The 25,403-nt window shown below is 40.4% G+C and overlaps 1 protein-coding gene across 4 annotated transcripts in view; it reads left to right on the top strand.

Moving 5' to 3' along the window:
• Positions 1 to 25,403, top strand: part of mpv17 (mitochondrial inner membrane protein MPV17) — a 121,137-nt gene that overhangs the window by 81,022 nt on the left and 14,712 nt on the right. The window contains exons 6-8 of one of the 4 annotated variants that reach the window (XR_009647080.1): positions 12,539 to 12,571; positions 18,468 to 18,520; positions 20,512 to 20,979. Coding sequence is in view for 3 of the 4 variants with exons in the window: in XM_060851698.1 (XP_060707681.1) it covers positions 12,539 to 12,571; positions 18,468 to 18,520; positions 20,512 to 20,581 (156 nt within the window). In the remaining variant the exon portion in view is untranslated. Of the gene's footprint in view, positions 1 to 1,067; positions 1,179 to 12,538; positions 12,572 to 18,467; positions 18,521 to 20,511; positions 24,159 to 25,403 lie in introns of those variants that run through there. The other 3 variants (XM_060851698.1, XM_060851714.1, XM_060851724.1) reach the window with 3 other exon arrangements.

The following is a 25,403-nucleotide window of genomic DNA, read 5'->3' as shown; positions in this document are numbered from 1 at the left end:
AAAAGGACACAGTGAAATGTTCAAAATGCTTTGTGGACAGTATCCTCATACCTGTTTTGCCGAAGGCAGTCAGTTATCTCTGGAAGTTTGGCAGATGCTGTTTGTTCAGAATTGTTGAGAAGAATTCTTTCAGACACTTATCAAGAAAATAGCTGGATCACAAATGCCTCATGACATGACCTTCTTAGAAAATCAGAGAATGAGTTGGATAACTTCTTTCTCTCAGCTGGCTGTGACTCAGCTCAGTTCAAATCAAAATCCTAAAACTCAGGTGCTTGGTTTTCAGTAAATAGAACCATGTAATTAGCTTAAGCTGTGTGATTTCTAATAAGTAAGTTTTGGAAATTAAATGTTCCATTGTCCTTTTCCTTGACCTGTTCATGAAAAAAGTATCCAAAGTATTTAATGCATCTCTGTAAATTTTTTAACATAAATACTCAGAAAATAATGAAATATTTCCATAGTGATCCATAAATACCAAAAATTTGAGGTGTTAATGATATGATGGAATTTATAGAGCGGTGTATCTAGAACTATCTTGAAAGTAGAAAATTGAGGGGAGGGTTGCTTTGCAGACTAGAGGCCTGTGACCAATGGTGTGCCACAAAGGTTGGTGCTTGGTCCACTGCTTTTTGTCCTTTATATAAATTAGTTGGATGTGAACAATGAAGATGTAATTAGTAAGATTGCAGATGACACCAAAATTGGAGGTGTAGTGGACAGAAAAGAAGGTTACCTCCGATTACAACAGGACTTGATTAGATGACTCAATGGACTGAGGAGTGGGAGATGGAGTTTAATTTAGATAAATGTGAGGTGCTGCATTTTGGAAAGGCAAATCAGGGCAGGACTTCTACATTTCATGGCAACGTGCTGGGAATGTTGCTGAACAAAGAGACCTTGGAGTGCAGGTTTATTTTTCCTTGAAAATGGAGTCTCGCAGGAAGATAGGATAGTGAAGTAGGCATTGGTATATGATTGCATTTATTTGGTAGCAGCATTATCAATGTCAGGGAAACGCCAGAATCTGCACTGACGGTAATTAATTGTTTCATTTAACCTGCAAGGTCTATTGGCAGGACAAGAGGCAGATGAAAATCCCAAAGCAGAGATTGTCTGGCAGACTGTAAAAGACTTCATCCTTGAGCTGATGATGAAATTTGATACTTTGGTTCCTGTGGGCATAACTCATTCAGTACAAATATACAACTATTCTGCTGGAATTGATTCTGTGCAGGCTGCATTTGACATATTGTAGAAAAAATGTTAAAAGGTTGTCTTTTATGATCAGACCTTGAGCTTGTTTTATGTTTTGATTCAACTCACAATATCTTAGAAGCAGCTGTGGGCTCCATGAAAATGTATTTTGAGCTTCTCATGCCATTTTTAGCATCTTGATTTATAGCTATTCTTCAAGTTGTAGCAGGTGGTTTTACTTTATTATTGCGGTTAACTATAATTAAACTTTTTGACAAATACTATCTGTATCATCCTCATATAAATTCTGATAATACCAAAAGTATAACCTGTAAACTACGAAGGAAGCTACTGATGATGTTAATATACTCAGTGACATGGTAGAATATACTTCACCCAACACTGGCATATGCATGTTTAATGTTATCTCTGTGCTTGTCTAAAAATATTGCAGATTCAATATTCAAAATATGAATGTCATCAGCTGAAGTTCTGTATTTTTATAATTCGTGTAATCTTGACATTTTAACACAAGCCTGTATTTATGTGATTTTTGTATCTACCACCTTTTAAGACAAAATACATAGTCACTACTTCTACTGGGGATCTTCCCATTCATCATGGAAAAACATTGTAAATCCTTTATGTCCATCTGGAAAATGTTTAGTGACCAATCTGAAAGATGGAGTGAGAGAAAGGAGAAATTAGGGAATGCTTGACAGCAAATAGGTAAGAAAGACCAGTAGAAGAAGTGAGAAAAAAATCATTTAGAAATTTAAAATTCTGTATTCTCTTCAGAAAATGCTTTTACATGTCAGTTTTTATAGAAGGATCAGCATACAAAAGAATTCTAGTCAGGGTTTGAATATTGATGCAGAATTTGAAACAGAAAAAGTGATGCAAATTTGGTAAGTAGATTAAAATATAAACTGCAGAATGAAACACATTTTGATGAGTAAATGGAGCGTGTAATTTACAAAATTACTTGTTTTTAATTACATGGTTCTCTAATAAATGAGGACACAGCAATGACAGCTCAACATTCCTGGTTACAGGGTATTCAAATGAGTTTGGGGAGTGGAAGATCATAGTTTTGATCAAGGAATCAATTATAGTAGTGTGGATGGGCATAATCTTGGAAGAATCATCAAATGAAGCCATATGAGTAGAAGTAAAAAGTACAAAAGGGACACAGTATTGTTTGTGTTCTATAAGGTACAAAACTTTTCAAGAGGGAGGGGATTAAACGTCATCAAATTTTGCAAAAATAAGAATAAGAAGACTAAATAATAATAAGTAGGGATTGTTTAACTACCATATATACTCGTGTATAGGTCAAGTTTTGAAGACCACTTTTTTTTAAGCTGAAATTAGGGTTCGACTTATACATGAGGTATTGTTTTCGAGGGGGTGAAATTCATGCTTGGCATGAGTCAAAAATGAACAAACAAGAGCTAGATCTCTATATAAAATAACAAACAACAAAAGGAAAAAGAATTATGACCATTATTGAATATTTATCTACAAAATAACTCTCCATTCTGCCTATTGTGTTAGAATAGTACTATCATACTGCATTCCAGTTACCAGTACCATAAAGTGCATGTAGATCTGTACATATGTACAAACATTAATAGGAATACCAGCAGGAGGTCAGGCCATCTATCAGGAGTATTTGTATAACATATAATTCATGAAATGAAAACAGAGGGGCATAAAAACAAAATAAAAGACTGATAATAGTATTTTATTTAAAAATACAGCATCAAACTAACAATATACATCAAAAAACTCTTCTAACCATATAGCACAAATATTATGGGAGAGCTGTTTAAAACAAAAGTTACCAGTACATGCAAAAGTTCATCAGCATCCTTCAAATTCACTGTCCTCATCAGCTGCACGACTGAATAATTCATTCCAGTTGTCTGGGTCAAGCATATCACTGTATGGATCATCTTCATCTGCACTCATCAATTGCTTTGTCATCACTTCCATCTGACCATAAATAGTCATGCTCTGTACCATCTAAAGAATTAGAAATTCCACATTTTTTAAAAGGCTTTCACAATAATTTCAGTTTTCATCTCCTTCCAGTACTCGACAATCCCCTCACGTAATAACACATGCATGTTGCCACCCTTTGTGAAGCTCTTTTCCCCTTTCTTGCATCCAAGTGTTCCATTTCTTCCATACTAAGTCCTCAAAAGATTTATTGATGCTACCATCTAGTAGCTGCACTATGTTCGTAAAGCCTCCAGGAATCATTGCAATTTCACTGAGAGTTCTTAACATACCCCAAACCAGCAAGCTTTTTTTCCATTCTAAATCCACCTGGTCATATCTTGCAGATCTCCCTGATCCAAGTCTTACAGCCACCTTCATCCATCCACACTTTTTCACGGACAAAGGCCACAATGCCTTTCGGAAGTTTTCAGAGTTTTCCTCTTAAAAGTCACCATAGGCTTAACTTTGTTCCATGTGCCATACAACTAAGTACTACAGTGAATCAACTCCTTTCTTGGCCAGTGGTCTTAACCAAAGCTATTTTTGCTCCAATCTTGTCCACAGTTCTGGTCCCTGGCATATTAGAGTTCATTGGGATTTTGTTCAGATAGCTGATGCATGAGAGACTGAACCCATTTTTCTTCCGACTGCTGATTACAAAGCAGTGGAACCCAATTAACTTGTCATTTAAGTTCTTTTGGTACATGTAGGGCAATCTTGGTTTTCTGTCTAAGCCATGGTGTTGCAGGTATTGTATTTGAATCAAAAAATGTGCAAACTCTTTAAGGCTGTTTATATGGTCAGGAAGAGACCCTTTCACTTGGAGGTCGCCATTGATGATGTTACCTCGCCAGGTAGTGAAACTTCTGGCTATCAAGCTTACAACTCAGTGAGCAAACCTAGACCCCTGATAAGCTAGGATAGACTTATACACGAGGTATATGAAAAATACCAGATTTTTTGACCAGTCTATACATGAATACGTGTGGTATCCAATTTTTTTTCAATTCACTTGTGGAGCTTGGGATTTGCTGGCTGGCCAGCATTGATAGCCGATCCTTACTTGCCCTTGAGGAGATGGCGGTGAGCTGCCTTCTTGAATCACTGCAGTCCACTTGCTGTGGGTTGACCCACTATGCTGGTAGGGAAGGAATTCCAGGATTTTGACCCAACGATGGTGAAGGAATAGCGGTAAATTTCCAAGTCAGGGTTGTGAGTGGCTTGGAGGGGAACTTGCAGGTGGTGGTGTTCCCAAGTACTTGCTACTCTCATCCTTCTAGATGGACGTGGTTGTGGGTTTGGAAGGTGCTGTCTTGGGTTCTTTGGTCAGTTTCTGCAATGCAGCTTGTACACTCTGCTGCTACTGACTGCCGATGGTGGGGATATTTAATGTTTGTAGATATTGGATCAATCAAGTGGGTTCCTTTGTCATAGTGTCATAGAGATGTACAGCTTGGAAACAGAGCCTTTGGTCCAACTTGTCCACGCAACCAGATATCCCAACCTAATCTAGTCCCATTTGCCAGCACTTGGCCCATATCCCTCTAAACCCTTCCTATTCATATACCCATCCAGATTCCGTTTAAATGTTGCAATTGTACCAGCCACCACCATTTCCTGTGGCAGCTCATTCCATACATGCACCACCCTCTGTGAAAACGTTTCCCCTTAGGTCACTTTCATATCTTTCCCCTTTCACCCTAAACCTATGCCCTGTAGTTCGGGACTCTCCCACCCCAAGGAAAAGACTTTGTTTATTTATCATATTCATGTCCCTCATGATTTTTTAAACCTCTGAGGTCACCCCTCAGCCTTCAACACTCCAGAGAAAACAGCCCCAGCCTATTCAGTCTTTCCCATGGCTCAAATCCACTGGCAGCATCCTTGTAAATCTTTTCTGAGCCCTTTCAATTTCACAACATCCTTCCGATAGGAAGGAGACCATAATTGCAAGCAATATTCCAAAAATGGTCTGACCAACTTCCTGTACTCCTGCAACATGACCTCCCAACTCCTGTGCTCAATACTCTGACCAATAAACTAAAGGATACCAACACCGTCTTCATTATCCTATCTACCTGCAACTCCACTTTCAAGGAACTATGAACCTGCACTCCAAGGTCTCTTTGTTCAGCAACACTCCCTAGGACCTTACCATTAAATGTATAAGTCCTGCTAAGATTTGCTTTCCCAAAATGCAGCACCTCACAATTATCTAAATTAACCTCCATCTGTCACTCCTTAGCCCATTGGCACATCTCATCAAGATCACATTGTAATCTGAGGTAGTCATGATTTGGAGATGCCAGTGTTGGACTGGGGTATACAAAGTTAAAAATCTCACAACACCAGGTTATAATCCAACAGGTTTAAATGGAAGCATTAGCTTTCTGAGGACTGCTTCTTCAGATGGTTGTCGAGTGCACGATTGTAAGATAGCGAATTCATAGCAAAAGTGTACATGTGAACTCTCACTGTAAACTTTTGCAATAAATTATGTCTTACATTCTCATAATTCATAACGACCTGATGAAGGAGCAGCAATCCAAAAGCTAATTTATCCAAATAAACCTGTTGGACTGTAACCTGGTGTTGTGTAATCTGAGGTAACCTTCTTCACTGTCCATTACATTTCGAATTTTGGTGTCTTCTGCAAACTTACTCACTATACCTCCTATGCTCACATTGAAATCATTTATATAAATGATAGATCGAGTGGACCCAGCACTGATCCTTGTGACACTCCACTGGTCACAGGCCTCCAGTCTGAAAAACAACTCTCCATCACCACCCTCTGTCTTCTACCTATGAGCCAGTTCTGTATCCAAGTGCCTAGTTCTCCCTGTATTCTATGAGATCTAACCCTGCTAACTGATCTCTCTTGTTGAACACCTTACTGAAGTCGATATAGATCACGTTCACCACTCTGCCCTCATCAACCCTCTTTGTAACTTTTTTTAAAAAACTCAGTCAAGTTCATGAAACATGATTTCCCATGCACAAAGCTATGTTGACTATCCCTAATCAGTTGTTGCCTTTCCAAATACGTGTAAATCCTGTCCCTCAGGATTCCCTCCAACAACTCATCCACCGCCTATGTCAGGCTCACCAGTCTATAGTTCATCGTCTTGTCCTTACCATCTTTCTTAAGTAATAGTACCACGTTTGGCAGCCACCAGTCTTCTGGCACATCACCTGTGATTATCGATGATGCAAATATCTCCGTAAGGGGCCCAGCAATCACTTCCCTAGCTTCCCACAGCATTCTAGAGTAGACCTGATCAGATCCTGGGGATTTATCCACCTTTGTGTTTTAAGACAATCCAGCACTTCCTCCTCTGTGATATGGACATTTTTTCAAGATGTTATCATCTATTTCCCCACATTCCATATCTTCTTTGTCTTTATCCGCAATAAACACTGATACAAAATGCATATTTAGTATCTCCGCCTATCTCCTATGGCTCCACACAAAAGGCTGCCTTGCTGATCTTTAAGGGGCCCTATTTGCTCCCTAGTTACCCTTTTGTCCATAATGTAGTTGTAAAAATCCTTTGGATTCTCCTTCACTCTATTTGCCAAAGGTATCTCATGTCCCCTTTTTGCCCTCCTGATTTCTCTCTTAAGTATACTCCTGCTGCCTTATGCCCTTCTAAGGATTCACTCGATCTATCCTGTCTTTACCTTACATATGCTTTCTTCTTTTTCTTAACCAAACCCTCAATTTCTCTAGTCATCCAGCATTCCCTGCACCTACTAGCCTTTTCTTTCACCCTGACAGGAATATATTGTCTCTGGACCCTCGTTATCTCTTTTCTGCAGGTTTCCCATTTTCCAGCAGTCCCTTTACCAGCGAACATCTGCCCCCAGTCAGCTTTCAAAAGTTCTTGCCTACTATCGTCAAAATTTGCCTTCCTCCAATTTAGAACTTCAACTGAGAGATCCTGTCTGTCCTTTTCCGTCGCTGTTTTAAAACTAATAGAATTATGGTCGCTGCCCCCAAAAATGCTCCCCCACTGATGCCTCAAGTCACCTGCCCTGCCTTAATTCCGAAGCGTAGATCAAATTTTGCACCCTCTCTATTAGGTACATCCACATATGGACCTGGATGGTGTCAAGCTGCTTGAGTGTTGTTGCCACTCCACCCATCCAGCAAGTGGGGAGTATTCCATCACACTCCTGAGTTATGTTTTATAGATGGTGATAAACCTTGGGGTGTCAGAAGATGAGTTATTCATCGCAATGCCCCTAGTCTCTGACCTGCCCTTGTAGCCACTGTGTTTATGTGGTGAGTCCAATTGAGTTTCTGGTCAATGTTAATCCCACGGATTTGACATTGGAAGCACTCGGTGATGGTAATACCGTTGAATGTCAAGGGATGGTGGTTAGAGTGTCTCTTATTGTTGATGATCATTGTCTAGCATTTTTGTGAGGTGCTTGCCAGTTGTCTCCTCAAGCCTGGATATTGTCCAGATCTCGTTGCATTTGAGCACAGACTGTTTTAGTCTGAGTATTTTAGTACTTAGTTGTGAATGGTGATGTACACTATATAGTCATCGACGAACATCCCCACTTCTGACCTTATGACAGAGGGAAGATCATTGATGAAGTAGCTGAAGATTGTTGGGCCTAGGACACTGCCTTGAAGGACTCCTGCAGAGATATCCTGGAACTGAGATGACTGTCCCTCCATGACCACAACCATCTTCCTTTGTGTCAGGTATGACACACTAACAGCGGAGTATTTGCCTCCTTTATACCAATAATTCCAGTTTTGCTACGGCTTCTTGATACCATATTCAATCTAATATGGCTTTGATGTCAAGGGCTGTCACTCTCCCCTCACGTCTGGAATTCAGTCTTTTGTCCATGTTTGAACCAAGGCTGTAATGAGATCAGGAACTGAGTGACCCTGGCAAAACCCAAACTGGGCATCACTGAGCAGGTTGTTGCTGAGCAGGTACTGCTTGATAGCACTTTGGGTGACACCTTCCATTACTTTACTGATGATGGAGAGTAGACCAATTGAGCAGTAATTGGCTGGGTTGAATTTGTCCTGCTTTTTGTGTACAGGAAACCTGGGCAATTTTCCACAGGGTCAGGTAGATGCCGATGTTGTAACTGTACTGGAAGATCTTGGCAAGTCCTGGAGCACACATCTTCAGTACTATTGCTGGAATGCTACCAGCGCCAGTTTCTAATCCAAACTACTAAATCACCCTCAATTCCATGCCTCTGCATTTTATCCAACAGCGTACCATGTGGAACCTTATCAAAGGCTTTACTGAAGTCCATGTATACCATGTCAACTGCCCCACCCTCATCTACATGCTTGGTCACCTCAAAAAACTGAGGTTTGTGTGACACAACCTGGCCTTGACAAAACCATGTTGACTATCTGAAATCAAATTGTTGTTTGCTAGATGATTATAAATCTTATCTCTAGTCATCCTTTCCAAAACCTTTCCTACAAGTAAGGCTCACCGGTCTATAATTACCTGGGTCACCTCTATTCCCCTTCTTGAACAAGGGCACAACATTTGCAATCCTCCTGTCCTCTGATCCTAGACCTATAGACAATGATGACTCAAATATCAAAGCCAAGGGCTCTGCTATCTCCTTCCTAGCTTCCCGGAGAATCCTTGGATAAATCCCATTCAGCCCAGGGGACTTGTCTACTTTCACTCCTTCTAGAATTGATAACACCTCTTCCTCATTCTTCTCCTCAACAATATTCTTCTTTTCCTGAGTGAAAACCGATGAGAAATGTTAGTTTAGCACCTCTCCAGTCTCCACAGGGTCCACACTCAACTGACCCCTTCTGGCTTTTTCTGGCCCTATTCCTACCCTAATTATCCTTTTATTCTTCACATACCTATAGAAAGCTTTAGGGTTTCTATTTGCTAAAGACTGCTCATGTCCTCGCTTTGCTCTTCTTAACTCTTTAAATGCTTCCTAACTCTCCATCGCCTCATCTGAACCACCTTGCCTCATCAACACACAAGCCTCCTTCTTAGCAAGAAGTAGTAAACCACGGTTCTCTTACCTTATCACTTCCTCCCTGCCTGACAGGGACATACCTATCAAGAACAAGCAATATCTGTTCCTTAAACCAGCTCCATATTTCCATTGTCTGCATCCCCTGCATTTTGCTATCCCATTTTATGCATCCTAATTCTTGCCTAATCACGTTATAATTGCCCTTGTCCCATCGATAACACTTGACCTGTGGCATGTACCTATCCCTTTCCATCGCTAAACTAAACATAACTGCAATAATTCAGTTATATTCTTTAGGGCTTGATGGTGGAATTGAAACCTCCACCCAGAGTACATTTTGTGCCCTTGCCACCCTAGGGCAACTGCCTCCTGACTGTATACTGCTGGCACGTCTGCTAGGTCTATCCTGCTGGTGGGACAGGACATATCCAGGAATGGTAATGGTGGTGTCTGGGGTAATCTGTATGGTGTGAATCCGTAAGAATGTGTCAGGCTGTTGCTCGTTTGGCACTCTTTCTTGGTCGACAGGCTGTTTGCTTTTGCCATTGGCTTTTCAGGTTCCAAGGTCGATGCTAGCTGGTCCATCTGGTTTCATTACTTTGTTGTGACTTTTTCTAGTAGTTGATGCAACTGACTGGTTTGCTCGACCATTTGAGGGCAGTTGAGTGTCCACCACAACTGAGTTAATTCTAGTGTACAAAGTAAGGAGAAAGCATAACAATTGGAACTGCATCTAGGGGAACATTCTAAACAGTGCAGAGAAAGGCCAACATGGAAGGAGAGGTCTCGACTGAATATTTGAAGATTATGCAGATAGAAGGTAGGGGCTTATCTTGGAGGTAGTGACCATAACCGAGGACAGTTGCAAAAACAAAATAAGGAGGAGCTGAGAAATAAAATTCCAAATTGTGGAAGGGCTAATTTTATTAAAATAATATACAATTTAACCTAGTGGAAGAGGAGTAACTACTTGCGCAAATAAAATCATGTCCCTGGACAATGGGAGGCATTTGAGCAGGAATGTGTGTGTATGTGTGTACAGGGCAAATACCTTCCCATAAAAATGAAGAGTTAAACCAACACTGGATGTTAAGGGACATAACAGTTAAAATTAAAAGAAAAACATCTTATGACTGATATTGGAGACATAATATGTAAGAGTCCAGAGTCTAGAGTATAAAAAGGCCGGGGAAAACAGTAAAAAGGAAACTAGGAGAACCAGGAGAGTGCATGAGAAAACATTGGTGGGCATAAAGGAAAACCCAGAGGGGCTTTTAAGTCTGTAAAGTACAAAAGAATAAGAGAAAGAGGACATACTATAGAGGTTATCTGTTTGTGGGCCGAATGAAATAGGCACAATTGTCAATAAATACTTTGCATCAGTCTTCACAAAAGAAATAGTGACCCTGGTGCAGACATCAGATTGTAAGACTGTGAAATGTTAGCAGAAATTAATATGAAGAGAAAGGATGTATGAGCAGAGTTAGCAGTCTTAAAAGTAGTTAAATCTGCAAGGCCAGTTGAGAAGTATCACAGGCTATTGAGAGAGGCAAGGGAGGTGATATCAGAAGTCTTGGCAATAATTTTCCAATCCTCTTTGGCCACAGGTGACATACCAGAGTGCAAACATTATCCCAGTGTTAAAAATTGGAGAAAGAAATAGTCCAGAGGAGAATTGAGATGGTGGAAATCTGGAACTGACAGCTAAAAAGTGTGGAAGTGTCAGAAACTCATAATATTTAAGCAATATTTAGATATTTACTCATGTTGGGATAGACTCCAGAGCTATGGGTCAAGAGCTGGAAATTGGAATTAGTGTAGTCAGATCTTTGTTGGCCAGCATGAATGTGATGGGCCAAATGACCACTATGAGCTGTAAATGTCTGAGTCATGGGGAATATCATTTTTCAATATATTATAGACAAATATGTTCAGATACTGTTCAACCTTAAATGTATTCTCCATTTCAGTGGTCAAGTGCAGCAAAAAAAAATGCATTGAACATCATCCTGTGATAGATTCCTGATGAAGGGCTTGTGCCCGAAACGTCGAATTTCCTGTTCCTTGGATGCTGCCTGACCTGCTGCGCTTTAACCAGCAACACATTTTCAGCATCAGCCTGTGATAACCCAAGTCATTTCGCTGTCAAATAGACAACCAAGACTAAATGTAGGAAATACAGTGACTATTGGCAAGGTCTGCAAATGACATTAGATTAGATTACTTACAGTGTGGAAACAGGCCCTTCGGCCCAACAAGTCCACACCAACCACCGAAGCGCAACCCACCCATACCCCTACATTTACCCCTTACCTAACACTATGGGCAATTTATCATGGCCAATTCACCTAACCCGCACTTCTTTGGACTGTGGGAGGAAACCGGAGCACCCGGAGGAAACCCACGCAGACATGGGGAGAACGTGCAAACTCCACACAGTCAGTTACCTGAGTCGGGAATTGAACCCGGGTCTCTGGCGCTGTGAGGCAGCAGTGCTAACCACTGTGCCACCGTGCCGCCCACATATCATCAGATAATCTGTGAAGTTGTTCCCAAGATTTGGGAAGAACTGCACTCTGAATAATGTTGTGGAATCTTGTGTACCTATCTGAGAGGGCAAAAATGGCTTCTTTGAAACATGACAACTTCAACAGTATAATATTCCATGGTGCTGCAGTAAAGTGTCAATTTAAATTATACACTCACTTCTCTGGTGAGGAACATGCAGTCATGACCTTATAATTCCAGATGACTGCTTCCGCTGAGGCATGGCTGACACAACAGTGCTGAGGTCAGTGGTTAGTACTCATTCCCTACAGATTTTCAAAACATAGGTGTATGTTTCGGACAGCAACAGGCTCCACTTATTCGGCGAAGAACGTAAAGTGGTTAGCACTGTTGCCTCTCAGCGCCAGAGACCTGGGTTCAATTCCTGCCTCAGGTGACTGACTGTGTGGAGTTTGCACGTTCTCCCCGTGTCTGTGTGGGTTTCCTCCGGGTGCTCCGGTTTCCTCCCACAGTCCAAAGAAGTGCGGGTTAGGTGAATTGGCCATGCTAAATTGTCCGTAGTGTTAGGTAAGGGGTAAATGTAGGGGTATGGGTGGGTTGCGCTTCGGCAGGTCAGTGTGGACTTGTTGGGCCAAAGGGCCTGTTTCCACACTGTAAGTAATATATAATCTAATCTAAAGTAGGATTACTATTTGAGGACTTTCATAAATATGTTCACCTTTTTATTACTTTACTCTTTGCACATCTTAATGATTGAGTTATTGTAATAAAGGTTTAAACTGTGATATTAACAAATAATTTTGACAATATTTATTTGTTCTCTTAGGATTATAAAGATACATTGATATCAAACTATTATGTAAGTAATAGTATCCAATTAAAATCTTCTGTTGAGAATTTAAGAATGAATGATTGATTGTCAATGTCATAGTGTGGTTCACAATGATACCAATCTTGGTTGCTATCTCTCTCATCCTTCAATTGAGCAATTCCATGCAACTGGAAATGTTGGGGTAGAGACTGAGATTGGACAATTGAGTATCTGAGTGATCCTGAATTTAAAGTGGTAAACACAAAGGATTTTTATTTTTGCACTGGACCGTAATAAGATGACTCCAAGCCAGTATATCCCTTAATGAAAATTTTCGAACAATGAATAACAGCTGAACCACAGAAAATATTTGTAAAGCAAGCATAAATCTCCTGCAGTAACTTTGTTTTGAAAAAGGATTTATCCTTAGCCCCATCTTATTGCTTATTCTATCCACCAGCAACATCATTGATTTCCAGAGATACCTGTCTCTCTTTCTTTAACTCTGTCTTTCTGTCAGTCTCTCATTTCCTTCCGCTTTGTTCTCGCTGTCCTCTTCCCCCCCGCGTTCGTTCTCTCCTCCCCCCACCCCGGCCGCGCTCTCATCGCCCACCCCCCCACCCCACCCCGGCCGCGCTCTCATCGCCCACCCCCCCACCCCACCCCGGCCGCGCTCTCATCGCCCACCCCCCCCCCGGCCGCGCTCTCATCGCCCACCCCCCCACCCCACGCCAGCCGCGCTCTCCTCACCCCCCCCCCCCTGCGCGCTCTCCCTTGCCCCGCGTGCTCTCTCCCTCCCCCGCTCCGCGCGCTCTCTCTTTTGCAGTCACTTTCTTTTTCTCTCTTTCTCTCTGTCTCACTCTTTTCCTCTATATTTCTCTTTTTCTCTTCCTCTCATTCTCTATTCTCCCCCTCACTTACTTTTTCTCTCTTCGCACTCTCTCTCGTGCATGACCCTTCTTTCACACTTGCTCTCTCGCACTCACTTCCTCACTCACCAATGCTCTTTCTGTCGCGCGCACTCTTTCTGTTGTGTGCAGTCTCTCTCATGCACTCTTTCTACTGTTCTAAAGCTTTCCTATTCCTTTCCGTCTTAATGTCTCTGTCATGTTCTCTCTCCTAATCTTTCCTTGCTGTCTCCCTCCCTCCCTCGTGCCCTCACTCCCTATTACTCTTCGTCCTTCTCTCTTGCTCTTTCTCATAACCTCATTTGCTTGCTCTCCGTACTGCTCGCATTCTCTCTCTCGTTCACTATTTGCAGTCTCTCCCTCTTTCACGCTCCCTTCTCCCTCTTTTGCGCTCCCCCTTTGATACTCCCTCCCTCCGTTGTCTCCCCTGCTTTCTGTATTGACACCTTGTTTGCACTCTCCCCCATCGTTCTTTCTCACTCGTGCATTCTTCTGCACTCTTTCTCTTGCTTTCTCCCTCTCTCGCTCTCTGTCCCTGTCTGTCTCTGTCTGTCTCTCTCTCTCTCTCTCTCGCTCTGTCTCTCTCTCGCTCTGTGTCTCTCTCTTTAATGTGCTCTTTGACTTTTGTGCACTTTCTCTTTCTCATGCTTTTGCTCGCTTTTTTGCACTCGCTCCCTCTCTGTTGCACCCGCACCCTATATTTTGCATCACTCCCTCTTTTTCGTGCACTGTTTTCCTTTGGCACGCTGTCTTTCGTTCTTTGTCACTTGCCCTGTCTTTCTCACTCATGCTCTCTTTCTCACTTGCAGTCCCATCTCACTCGCACGGTCTCTAGCTCTATCTGGCTCTATCGTACTCTCTCCCTCTCGCTTTCCCTTCACTGTCTTTCACTAGGACTCTTGTACACTCTTTCTTGTGTGCTCTCACTCCTCCTCGCTCGGTCTCGCCCGCATTTTCTTTCGTGCTGTCGCTTTCACTCACTCTCTTTTGCTCTCTTTCACGTGCTTTCACACGCTGTCTTTCACTCTCACACGCTGTTTTGCCCTCTGTCTTTGACTTGAGCTCTCCTTCTCTTGCTGTCTTTTGCACCCTCACTTCCTCATATGCTCTTTCGTTCTCACTTTCTCTGTCATGCTCTCTGTCTCTTTGGCTCATACTGTCTTTTTTGTGCTCTTTCTGTCTTGCTCTTGTGCGCTGTCTCTCTTGTGCTCTCTCACACTTGTATTTTTGCTCTCACTCTTCCAATTGCACTTTTTTTTTTGCACTTTCCCTCCATCTCTCTCTTGTGTATGTGTCATCTCTTTTGCTCACTCTTTCGTGCTGTCTTTCTCTTTTTTATACACCCTTTTGCTTGCCCTCTCTCTGTCACTCTCACTCATTCATGTTCTCGCTTTCTTTCTTCCACTTGCTCTCACTTTCTCTCTCTGCTCGCGCTCATGCTCTCTTTCACGCTCTCTCACTGTCTTTTACTTGTGCTGTGTTTTGCTTGCACTCTTTCTCATTTTATTGTACACTCTCTCTTTCATTGACACTGTCTGTTTCGCTCGGGCTCTATTGTGTGCGCTTTTGCTCATTTGCTCTTTGGCTCATTCTTCTTTCCCTCTTTTTTTCCCCCTTTCTTTCTCTTTCCTCACATGCTCTCTCTAACTTTCTCCCTTTCTCTTACACTCTTCCTGTCACTCTCCCACTCTTGCGGGAGCTCACTCACCCTCCTGCATGGGTTTGCTTCCCCTCTTGTGCGTCCTCTTTGCTCGGTCTCTTTTCTTTACTCACTTTTTATTCATTCGTTCGTGCTCTAACTTGCACTCTCTGGCGTGCGCACTCGCTGTCTTTTGCTTTCTTTCGCTCAGTCACTTACTCCTTCATGTCCTCACTTTCGTTGTCTAAGTCTCTGTCATGTCCGCTCCCTTGTGCATTCTCTTTTGCGTGCACCATCTCTCACGTGCTGTGTCTTGCTCACTCGTGCTCTCTTTCAATCACTTTTGTATTCTTTCTTCCTCTTGCATTCTCTTTCCATCTCTCTCTTCCTCCCTCTCTAGTCAACACAGCCCTTGACCTCGCCACTGTCTTAAATTGCTGTACCAACGTCCACTATTGGATAAGGGCAGCAAGGTGGCTCAGTGGTTAATGCTGTGTCTCACAATGCTAGGGACTAAGGACCCGACTTTGATTCCAGCCTCAGACGAGTGTGTGTGTGCGCGCGCGCGTGCAGAGTTTGCACATTCTCCTGTGTCTACCTGGGTTTCCTCCCACTGTTGAAAGATGTGAAGGTTAGGTGAATTGGCCATTCTAAATTGCCCATGGTGTTCAGGGATGTGTAGGTTATGTGCATTAGTCAGATGAAATGTAGATTAGTAGGGTATGGGAATGGATCTGGGTGGGTTACTCTTCGGAGTGTTGATGTTGACTTGTTGGGCCAAATGGCCTGTTTCCATACTGTAGGGATTCTATGATAATACATTGTGCTTTAGGACTTTACTTCAAACTCCATTTGCTATCTGCTGAGTCCAACTCTGTCCTGGCAATCGTTTGAGGCAGTACCAGACAGTTCACAAACTTAGTATTGTATTTGACTCCAAAATGACTTTCAGATCACCTATCTATATTGTCAGGAACACTATTTCCACTTGTAACTTCATGTGACACCATGCATGCCTCCGCTTATCTATTGATGAAAATTTCACCCACACTATTAGCTATTCAAGTATTAATGGCATCATCATCCATAAAGCTTATATTTGGCTCACAGATTCACTGTGTGTCTTAACTATGCCAAGTTTCTTTCCCCACCACTTCTGTTTTCTAAGGTTCACACTTCATTAATTCTATAATTGGCAGTCTTGCATACAGCAATGATGTCAGTGCTCCTCCAGTTCTAACCTCCTGTGTATCCACATTTTAATTGCTGCATCTTTGGTATACTTGCCTTGTGCAGCTAAAAGTATAAACACTGTAATAACCTCTCAGCAACCTTCTGTGTGGAGTTTGCCCATTTACCCTGTGTCTGCATGGGTTTCCTGTCAGTGTTCGGGTTTTCTCCCACATCCCAAAGGTGTGCAGCTTAGGTGGAATGGCCTTACTAAATTGCCCGTAGTGTCCATGGAGGTGGATTAGCCATGAAAAATGCATATTTACAGGGCTGGAGTGGGGGGGGGGGGGTCTGGGTGGGATTTGATGGGCCGAATAGCCTGCCTCTATACTGTAAGGATTCTACGCTTTTATTTGCATTAAATCAGCTAATTTCCAGGTTGGCACCTTTACATTTTTCCTTTTGTTTATTTTTAATATATATTTAATATACATTTAGGTGATAACCCATTAGTTCCCAAGTATTCAACCACCTTCAAGTTACTCACTTGTCTTCTTTCAAACAGCTGAAGGGACATGCTATGAATTTGTCAGTGTAATGTCATATATGTAGGCTGTGCGTCGCAATAATATCAAATAGAATGTTCCACTAGTGTTTGCAACGAGTTACAAACCTTGCAATGTTTTGTCGAATATTTGGATGTCATTCTGCAATTGGGCAACATTTGCTGGATAACCTTGAATGTGTGAGAAATTATGCTGCCAGTTAGTTTCGGATCATCCATCAAGCTGTCATGTTGGCATGCTTTGGAAGGTACAAATGTTAATGAACACAGCCCTGTTTTTGCAGATAGACCATGTACACACACTTCATCTGTTCCAAATTCACTGATTCATTTTTCAGGGCAATACCCTGACCAATCTGAGTCAATCTGTCTATTTTAAAATTCAACAAAGCGTAGCTATTAACTGTCAATTAACATTAAAGTGGGCATTGACCATGGCAATGTCTCTACCAATCCGAGTCCACTTGCCAATCAATAAACATACTCCCCTCATGCAGTGTGAATATTAGTTAGCCCCTTTAATTTGCATTTTTGTGAAATGTCCTGATGAGCGCAAGATGAAAAATTTTGACAAAATGTCTTTTTTTCTGCAAACTCAGTGTCTTTGTGTTGGTGACTATTGTCAATGTAATGAAATCAGACTCTCCTCCAGCTGTAATTTAACCTGAATTTATTTCTTTCATTTTTGTTTTATGGATCTACCAATCCAATTCTCCCAGAGTAGGTGTGTGATAATAGGTGCAGAACCATTAATCTGTCCAATGTATCCCAGCTGTGTCATCAGTACAGTGCCAGCCCATTGTGTCAATTTGATATTTATCCATTGCCACTTAAGCCATTTAGTTTTCTAAGTTAAATTGTTATTTAGTGATCAGTTAATTATATTTTTGTGATAGACCCATGCCCAGTACTGCTCCTAATATTTGCAATAAATTTAAATTAAGGCCTATCTTGTCTGTACAAATATTCCTGCTAATATAATCACTGAAAAGTTTTTACTGTGAAATTATTATTAGTTGAGAGAGGCAAAACATTATATAATCATCTAATTATGCATGGGATTCATTTCCAGAGGTATGGAATTGAGATACAGAAAAGTGTTGTTAAAATTGTATCAACCCATGATTAGACCACACCATATGCTGTCATAGTTCTGCTGTCTTTATTGTAGACCTGCTATGCAGCCATTGTAGAACTAGAGATGATGCAAAAACATTCAGAAGGTTTACAAGTATAACCTTTATAACTAAGCGGTTGTACTTACTGAGAAATATGCCACTTCTGAGTGAGATCAGGGCCATAAACATAAGATAATGACCAATAAATACCAGAAAGGTAAGAACTTGCAACTCAATTATCGATGTAGTTGAGGCAAGTAGTATTGATGCATTGAGGGAAAATCTAGATAAGTATGTGAAGAAAGACATGGAAGTCTGTGTTAATAGATGAAGTAGAGATGTTTGTATTATCAATATACTTTAGCACAGACCAGTTGACCTGTTGCTGTGCAGTAAATTTGATGTAAGATAGCATGATAATTTTTAGTACTGTTCATTTCCGCAGCAGAAGGTATCCATGTGATTTATTTATCATTTTGTGCAAGTTAAAATCTTGTAACCTTCAAAGTAAAAGGTGTAAAACTAACATTTTTTTTCTTTGAAGATCTGGCCAACAGTACAAATGTTGAATTTCTACTTTGTACCACTAGTATACAGGTAAATTTTTATTTATTATTTCTTGAATTAATCATCCGGAAAAAAAATTCAGCTTTTGCCAAGTTTAACAAGAGGTGATGCTTGTCTACTGTAGTGACTGAGCTCCTGGTAGAAAGGATGCCTGCTATTGGAGCTAGATGGTTATCAGATAGAATTTTTAGTGTGCTGCTGTGGGTTAGAAAATCCTACAGTGGCACATTAGATTAGAATCAACCTAAATGTCAGGATTAAAAGCAAAAACAGAATTGCTGAAAAAGCTCAGCAGGTCTGGCAGCATCTGTGAAGAAAAATCAAAGTCAGTGTTCAGGTCTGCTGACTCCTCCTCAGAACTGTTCTGATTGTGTTTCTGATTTACAGCTGAATGCATTATTTTGGTTTTTAAGTGTCAATGTTCTCAGCTGAATGCAGATGCGGATTATTTTTGATACATCCTCTCCTACCATCTGTCCTTTACTCCTCCCCTTCTAATTCCAGTAACAAAAATAAGACATTTCCTTAAGTAAAGAAAGGAGGGGAATAAGAAAAGTTTCCTAATTAGATCATGGTCCAAATGTAAAATGCACCAGCTGCAACTGGTCATGTCAAAACCTATGCCATGAACACATGAGTAATGAGGTGGAATTAATGAAGTCTTGATCTTGAAGGGAAAAACTTACAGGAGACAGTCAGTCTGTCCTGACAGTTGTGAAGGTAGAATGTCGGATCTTTCCTTTCAGACATGATCCCGCCATGATTGCCTGACTAGACCACATCACGCCCACATTGCTGACCAGAAATTCCAGTCAACACAAGAACAGTGTCTTAATGAGCTCCAAATTTGATCCCAATGGCACTCAATTGGCTATTTTCTATTTGTTCATGGGCAGCTAATCTGACCCTAGCCCAACTTCTCCAGAAGTGCCTTGGGATGGGGATTGTGGCGCTAAATTGCACGCCACCTGACAGTATGAATTTGTGAGCTGCCTGCATGCTTCTAATATCCACTTCAGAAGCAGGAGTGAAATACATTGCCCATTTGTACTGCTTCCTCTATGTATAAAAGAGCTTTTGCATCAACTTCAATTTCCTGCCTTATCCTTGATCCCCTCAGCGCTGAAAAGTCTATTAAGCTCACTTTTGAATAAACTCTTTGAGCCAAAGACCTGTCAAGTACAGAATTCCAGAGATTTGAATGAATACAATAGAAAATCATTGATCGTTGTCATTGCTTTACATCCTCCAGTGTTGATCTTATTTTTTTGCTCACAACACCAATTAAATTTTAAAAATCTCATTGGAAAAGAAAATTACTGTTACACTGACGTGTCTTGGTTCTTTAAATGCCCTGCACTTGCGCATCTGTGAGACCAGAAGTATATAATGTATGCAATTCTAATTGAAGTTTATATTGTGCTTTATTGCTATAGAAGGCAATAATTGCTTTTGCATTATAAATTGCCCTAGCACACATGGCAGTGTCAGCAGTTTATTACACTTGACACTTGCCCACAGATTTTGCATGGATTTTTGCATTGAAATTTGTTGTAATTAGAAATCCTAAACAACCCTTTACAGTGTAACTGTGTGAACAGGGAACAATCTCCATGGCCAAATTATTGAACAACCACTGAGATATACAGAGTTTGAGAAATGTTGATTTAAATGTAAGTTAGAAAATTGAATGTTTTGCCAAAGAAAATGAACTCAAAAGCTGTTTCTTATTTAAGATATGAAACAGTAAGGCTGCACATTTCTCAGGTTAATTTCATCCCATAAAGGTTGTTTGGTAGACATTAGGACATTCCACATCATTAAACAATTGCTTACTCTAGTTTGCGGTAGCCTTGACTTTTTCGGCCATGTATGATGGGTACTTAGTGGATAAGTGCCACAATTTCACGCAGTTCTATATTTCATTGGAGTGTTTTGATAAGTTATTGCATGGTAAAGTTTCTGAAGGATTAGGGAAATAGATTACTAAAATTATTTGTCTTTTTTTTAATTTAACACAGGTTGCCATTAATTCAAGTTGTTGCTCTGATGTGGAATACCTACCTCTCATGGATGGCAAACAAAATTTAAAATGTATTTGATTAATTAGTCTCTTTTGTCACAGAAAAGAAATACTGATGACTTTTCTGATCTACTTGACATGGCCATTCTATTTACTGAAATGCTAACATTGTGGTGTAATGCTGTTGCAGTCATTCTGAGACAATATTGTGAGACTTACATTGCCCTGTCATTTAGCTTTGTTTACGTTAGATGTCTCCAATATTGTAGGCTGAAATAGAAATTCCTCTTCCCCCACCTCAGGTGTCAAGAATACGTTCCTAATAGAAATTAGATGGTTTATGTATTGCAGTGAAAATGCTGGAAAACATTTCTAATACCTCAACGTCTTGAAATCATTCAGCAAAAACACCTTACATATACGCATTAAGGAATACAGATCATAAAACACTGTTCAGCAGACAAAGGTTTGTTTACATTCTTATACATTTTGTGGTATACTATTTATCACATGGTGATAAACTGTATGAGACAACTACAGCATCAGTGTCTCATTAGGAGGTTGGGCTAGTCCCCAGTTAAGATAAATATCTTGATTAATCTTACATTGTAAGATTAATCAAGTTTCTGCTGTGACCAAGTCATAGTCATAGAAATGTACAACACGGAAATAGACCCTTCGGTCCAACTCGTCCATGCCGACCAGATATCCCAACCCAATCTAGTCCCACTTGCCAGCACCTGGCCAGTATCCCTCCAAACTCTTCCTATTCATATACCCATCCAGATGTTGCAATTGTACCAGCCTCTGCCACTTCCTCTGGCAGCTCATTCCATGCACCCTCTGCCTGAAAAAGTTGCCCCTTGGGTCTCTTATATCTTTTCCCTCTCACCTTAAAACTAGTTCTGGACTCCCCCACTCCAAAGAAAATACTTTGTCTATTTATTCTATCCATGCCCCTCGTGATTTTATAAAACTTGATAAGGTCACCCCTCAGCCTCTGACGCTCCAGGGAAAATAGCTGTAGCCTAATCAACCTCTCCCTATAGCTCAGATCCTCCAACCCTGGCAACATCATTGTAATTTTCTTCTGAAACCCTTTTGAGTTTCACAACATCTTTCCGATAGGAAGGAGACCAGAATTGTATGTAGTATTCCAACAGTGGCCTAACCATGTCCTGTGCAGCTGCAACATGACCTCCCGACTCCTGTACTCAATACACTGATCAATAAAGGAAAGCATACCAAACTCCACCTTCACTACCTGCGACTCCATTTTCAAGGAGCTATGAACATGCAGTCCAAGGTCTCTTTGTTCAGCAGCGTTCCCAGGACATTGCCATTAAGTGTAGAAGTCCTGCTAAGATTTGCTTTTCTAAAATGCAGCACCTCACATTTATCTAAATGAAACTGCATCTGCCACTTCTCAGCTCATTGATCCATCTGATCAAGATCCCGTTGTAATCAGAAGTAACCACTACATCTCCAATTTTGGTGTAATCTGCAAACTTACTAACTATACCTCCTATGCTCACATCCAAATCATTTATATAAATGACGAAAAATAGTGGACCCAGCACTGATCCTTGTGGCACTCCACTGGTCACAGGGCTCCAGTCTGAAAAACAACCCTCCACCACCACCCTCTGTCTTCTACCTTTGAGCCAGTTCTGTATCCAAATGGCTAGTTCTCCCTGTATTCCATGAGATTTAACATTGATAACCAGTCTCCCATGGGGAACCTTGCTGAATGCCTTACTGAAGTCAATATAGATCACAACGACAGCTCTGCCCTCATCAATCCTCTGTTACTTCAAAAAACTCAATCAAGTCCCTTGAAAATGCCAGCAGGTTCCCATTTATAGCTGGCATCTCCCTATAACCTCCTTGAGTCTTCTACCTTTACATACATTATCATGGTTGCAGCTGCATGCAGCTAAATGGTTCATGTCTCCTCTGTGTCTAAGCAGTTCTAAATTAAGCTTACATTTAAATATATTTAGTTTTAATTCTTAAAGCCTTAACCATGGAGCACCCTAAGTCAACCTCCTGGCTTTATGTAAATGTATCATCTATCTCTTTCTACCTAATTAATTTCTTTACCACATGGGTAGCCACGGTAATAGTAGGAACTCATTATCAGTCCTTATTTTACATAATAACTTCAGGAAACCTTTTCCTCTTTTTCCTAATTTATTAGAAATACCTAGCATCAGACAAAAATTAATTACCCAATGTTGAGGGTTGCTGCTAGACATTAACATATTAATGATGAATATTTTGGAAAAGGAGCAAAATTTAAAATAATGCACACATTTTGAAGTTGCCTGGTCAAGTATCAGTTACAAGGATATAAATTACACAAATAGAGCAATAAGTAGAGCAATATTGGATAGGTATAATAAAATAATTTTTAACTTCTGATAAAATTGCGAACCGGCATCAATGGAACATTTAGCTATTTTTTGAGTATGTTTTGTTTAACCATTTATGCTTAACAGCTGTTACAATTTGTATATATCTGTGCTCTTTGCCTTCAATAAAGTTCTCTGTTCATTGGGACGCCCAATTTTCTTAGACTCTAGAATTACATTGGGTAATTCCATGTAAATTTAATTGTACAAAATAATTTACTTCATTGATTACTACAAATTTGCTGAAGACCAGCATTTGGTTACTACAACTACACCTGCTATATGGATTGAATCTGATGAGTCTTTGCGTCATAAAAAAATGAAGTTAAATGTAGAAATCCCTAGCTTTGTTTTCCCAAACCTACCACATTTCAATGTTTTCTCAAGTATTTTTTTCCAATATGACCTCAATACTGGATGTCATTGCTCTCAGCAGATCTGGTTGCATTTATTTTAAATTTCAATTGGATGTTTAAATGTTTCATTGTTTTACTTATCAGGCCTTTTTTTTCCCCAAATACAGTATCCCTGTTCTTTGTCATTTGTTCCCCATTTCTTTCCTAAAGTTATTACACTAGATTTGACCTCATTCAAAGTAACTCATTTGTGCAATTAATTGCGATCTGTTCCTCAGTTATCCAGCTTCTCAAATGAGCTTCAAGTAGTGTGTATTGACAGATTCATCCTCCAGTGTCACTGATACAAAACAGAAATTGCTAGATAAATTCATCAGGTCTGTCATCATGTGTGTAGAGGTTTCAGAGTTAATGTTTTGGGTCCGGTGATCCTTCTTCAAAAGGGTTAACTCTGATTTCTCTCCACGGATGCTGCCTGACCTGCTAAATGTTTTCAGTAATTTCAATTTTTGTTTCTGATTTCCAGCATGCATGGTTCTTTCAGTTTTTGTAAAATGTCATTGATGTTCAGAAGCATCCAGCTGAGGTCAGTCAATGTGATCAGGAACTGAAACTATTCCCAATATTTCTTTTGTTAGGAGCATAAAGACCTTTGTCCTGTCTTTCTTGCCACATTTGAGACAGATTGATAAACTCATCCCAGTTCAGAGGCTAAAATTGGGACCATTGACTAATCATTTTGTATCAACATTGACAATCTTACAGTTTGAAAAGCAGTAAGTTGTAAGTTTAAATGATTTTATCTCATTGTTTAATGATCTGTTATAAATTAAAATATGCTAAACTTTTAATGTCCAACAAATTCTGTGCACTATTTGGTTAAAAATTTAATGTTAATAAAATAAAAAAAATCTTTACACTAAAAAAAGCATTAAATCATTTATTTCAACCCAGTGATATTATTGAACTTTAAAACAAAGTTAACTTACAGATTAGATTACTTAGTGTGGAAACAGGCCCTTCGGCCCAACAAGTCCACACCAACCCGCCGAAGCGCAACCCACCCATACCCCTACATATACCACTTACCTAACACTAGGGGCAATTTAGCATGGCCAATTCACCTGACCCGCACATCTTTGTGACTGTGGGAGGAAACCGGAGCACCCGGAGGAAACCCACGCAGACATGGGGAGAATGCGCAAACTCCACACAGTCAGTCGCCTGAGGCGGGAATTGAACCCAGGTCCCTGGCGCTGTGAGGCAGCAGTGCTAACCACTGTGCCACCGTGCTGTATTGTATTGTATTGCACTTGTATTGTAGAGAAATTACTTTCAACATGCACCAAACAAAACACCTATTCTGTGTGCTAATTTAATATGTTCAATTTAAAATATCCTGTAGTTCATTTATTCTACCTTTTAAAATACTTTTTTCCTCAATTGGAATAAATTAAGTTCCTAAATTTTCCACAGCAGTGCTGTTCTCTATCAAAAGATAGCAGTGGTAATTTACAAAATCAATGTTCTACATAGTTGAAAATCACACAACACCAGGTTATAGTCTAACAGGTTTACTTGGAAGCACTAGCTTTGCAAATAAACCTGTAGGGCGATAACCTAGTGTTGTGTGATTTTTTAAAAACTTTGTACACCCCAGTCCAACATTTCCAAATCATATATGCTTCTTATTTGTAATGCGTAAGGAGAAGTGACAATGTAATTGTGGTTTTCACTGTGGTAAATAATTTTCTCAATTAAGTCTTATAGCCCAAAGTTATTTATCACAGTGAAAGCAAGTAGATTGACATTCCAACTGGGTTTCTCAGTGGGTCCAGTTCATTTTAATGTAAATTACAAGTTACATGAAATGAGGAATTTGTGTCATAGCTCATTTGCTGCACATCGGTCAGTACAGAATGTGATTCCTTTAATTTTATTTATGGGTCAAGTTTCATATTGGTCAAGTTAATTTTTCTAGCTTGAACTTATTTGATGGGCTGATTTTTTAAAAATTCATTTGTGAGATGATGTCACTGACTAGGCCAGCATTTATTGCCCATCCCTCACTACCTTTCCTCCTTCCTTTCCTTGTCACCTCCCCTCCCTCCCCCAGTTCT

Source organism: Hemiscyllium ocellatum, chromosome 3 (genome assembly GCF_020745735.1).
Source record: "Hemiscyllium ocellatum isolate sHemOce1 chromosome 3, sHemOce1.pat.X.cur, whole genome shotgun sequence".
NCBI lineage: Eukaryota > Metazoa > Chordata > Chondrichthyes > Orectolobiformes > Hemiscylliidae > Hemiscyllium > Hemiscyllium ocellatum.
The sequence above is the reverse complement of the archived record's forward strand: the minus strand, read 5'-3'. Positions and strand labels throughout refer to the sequence as shown.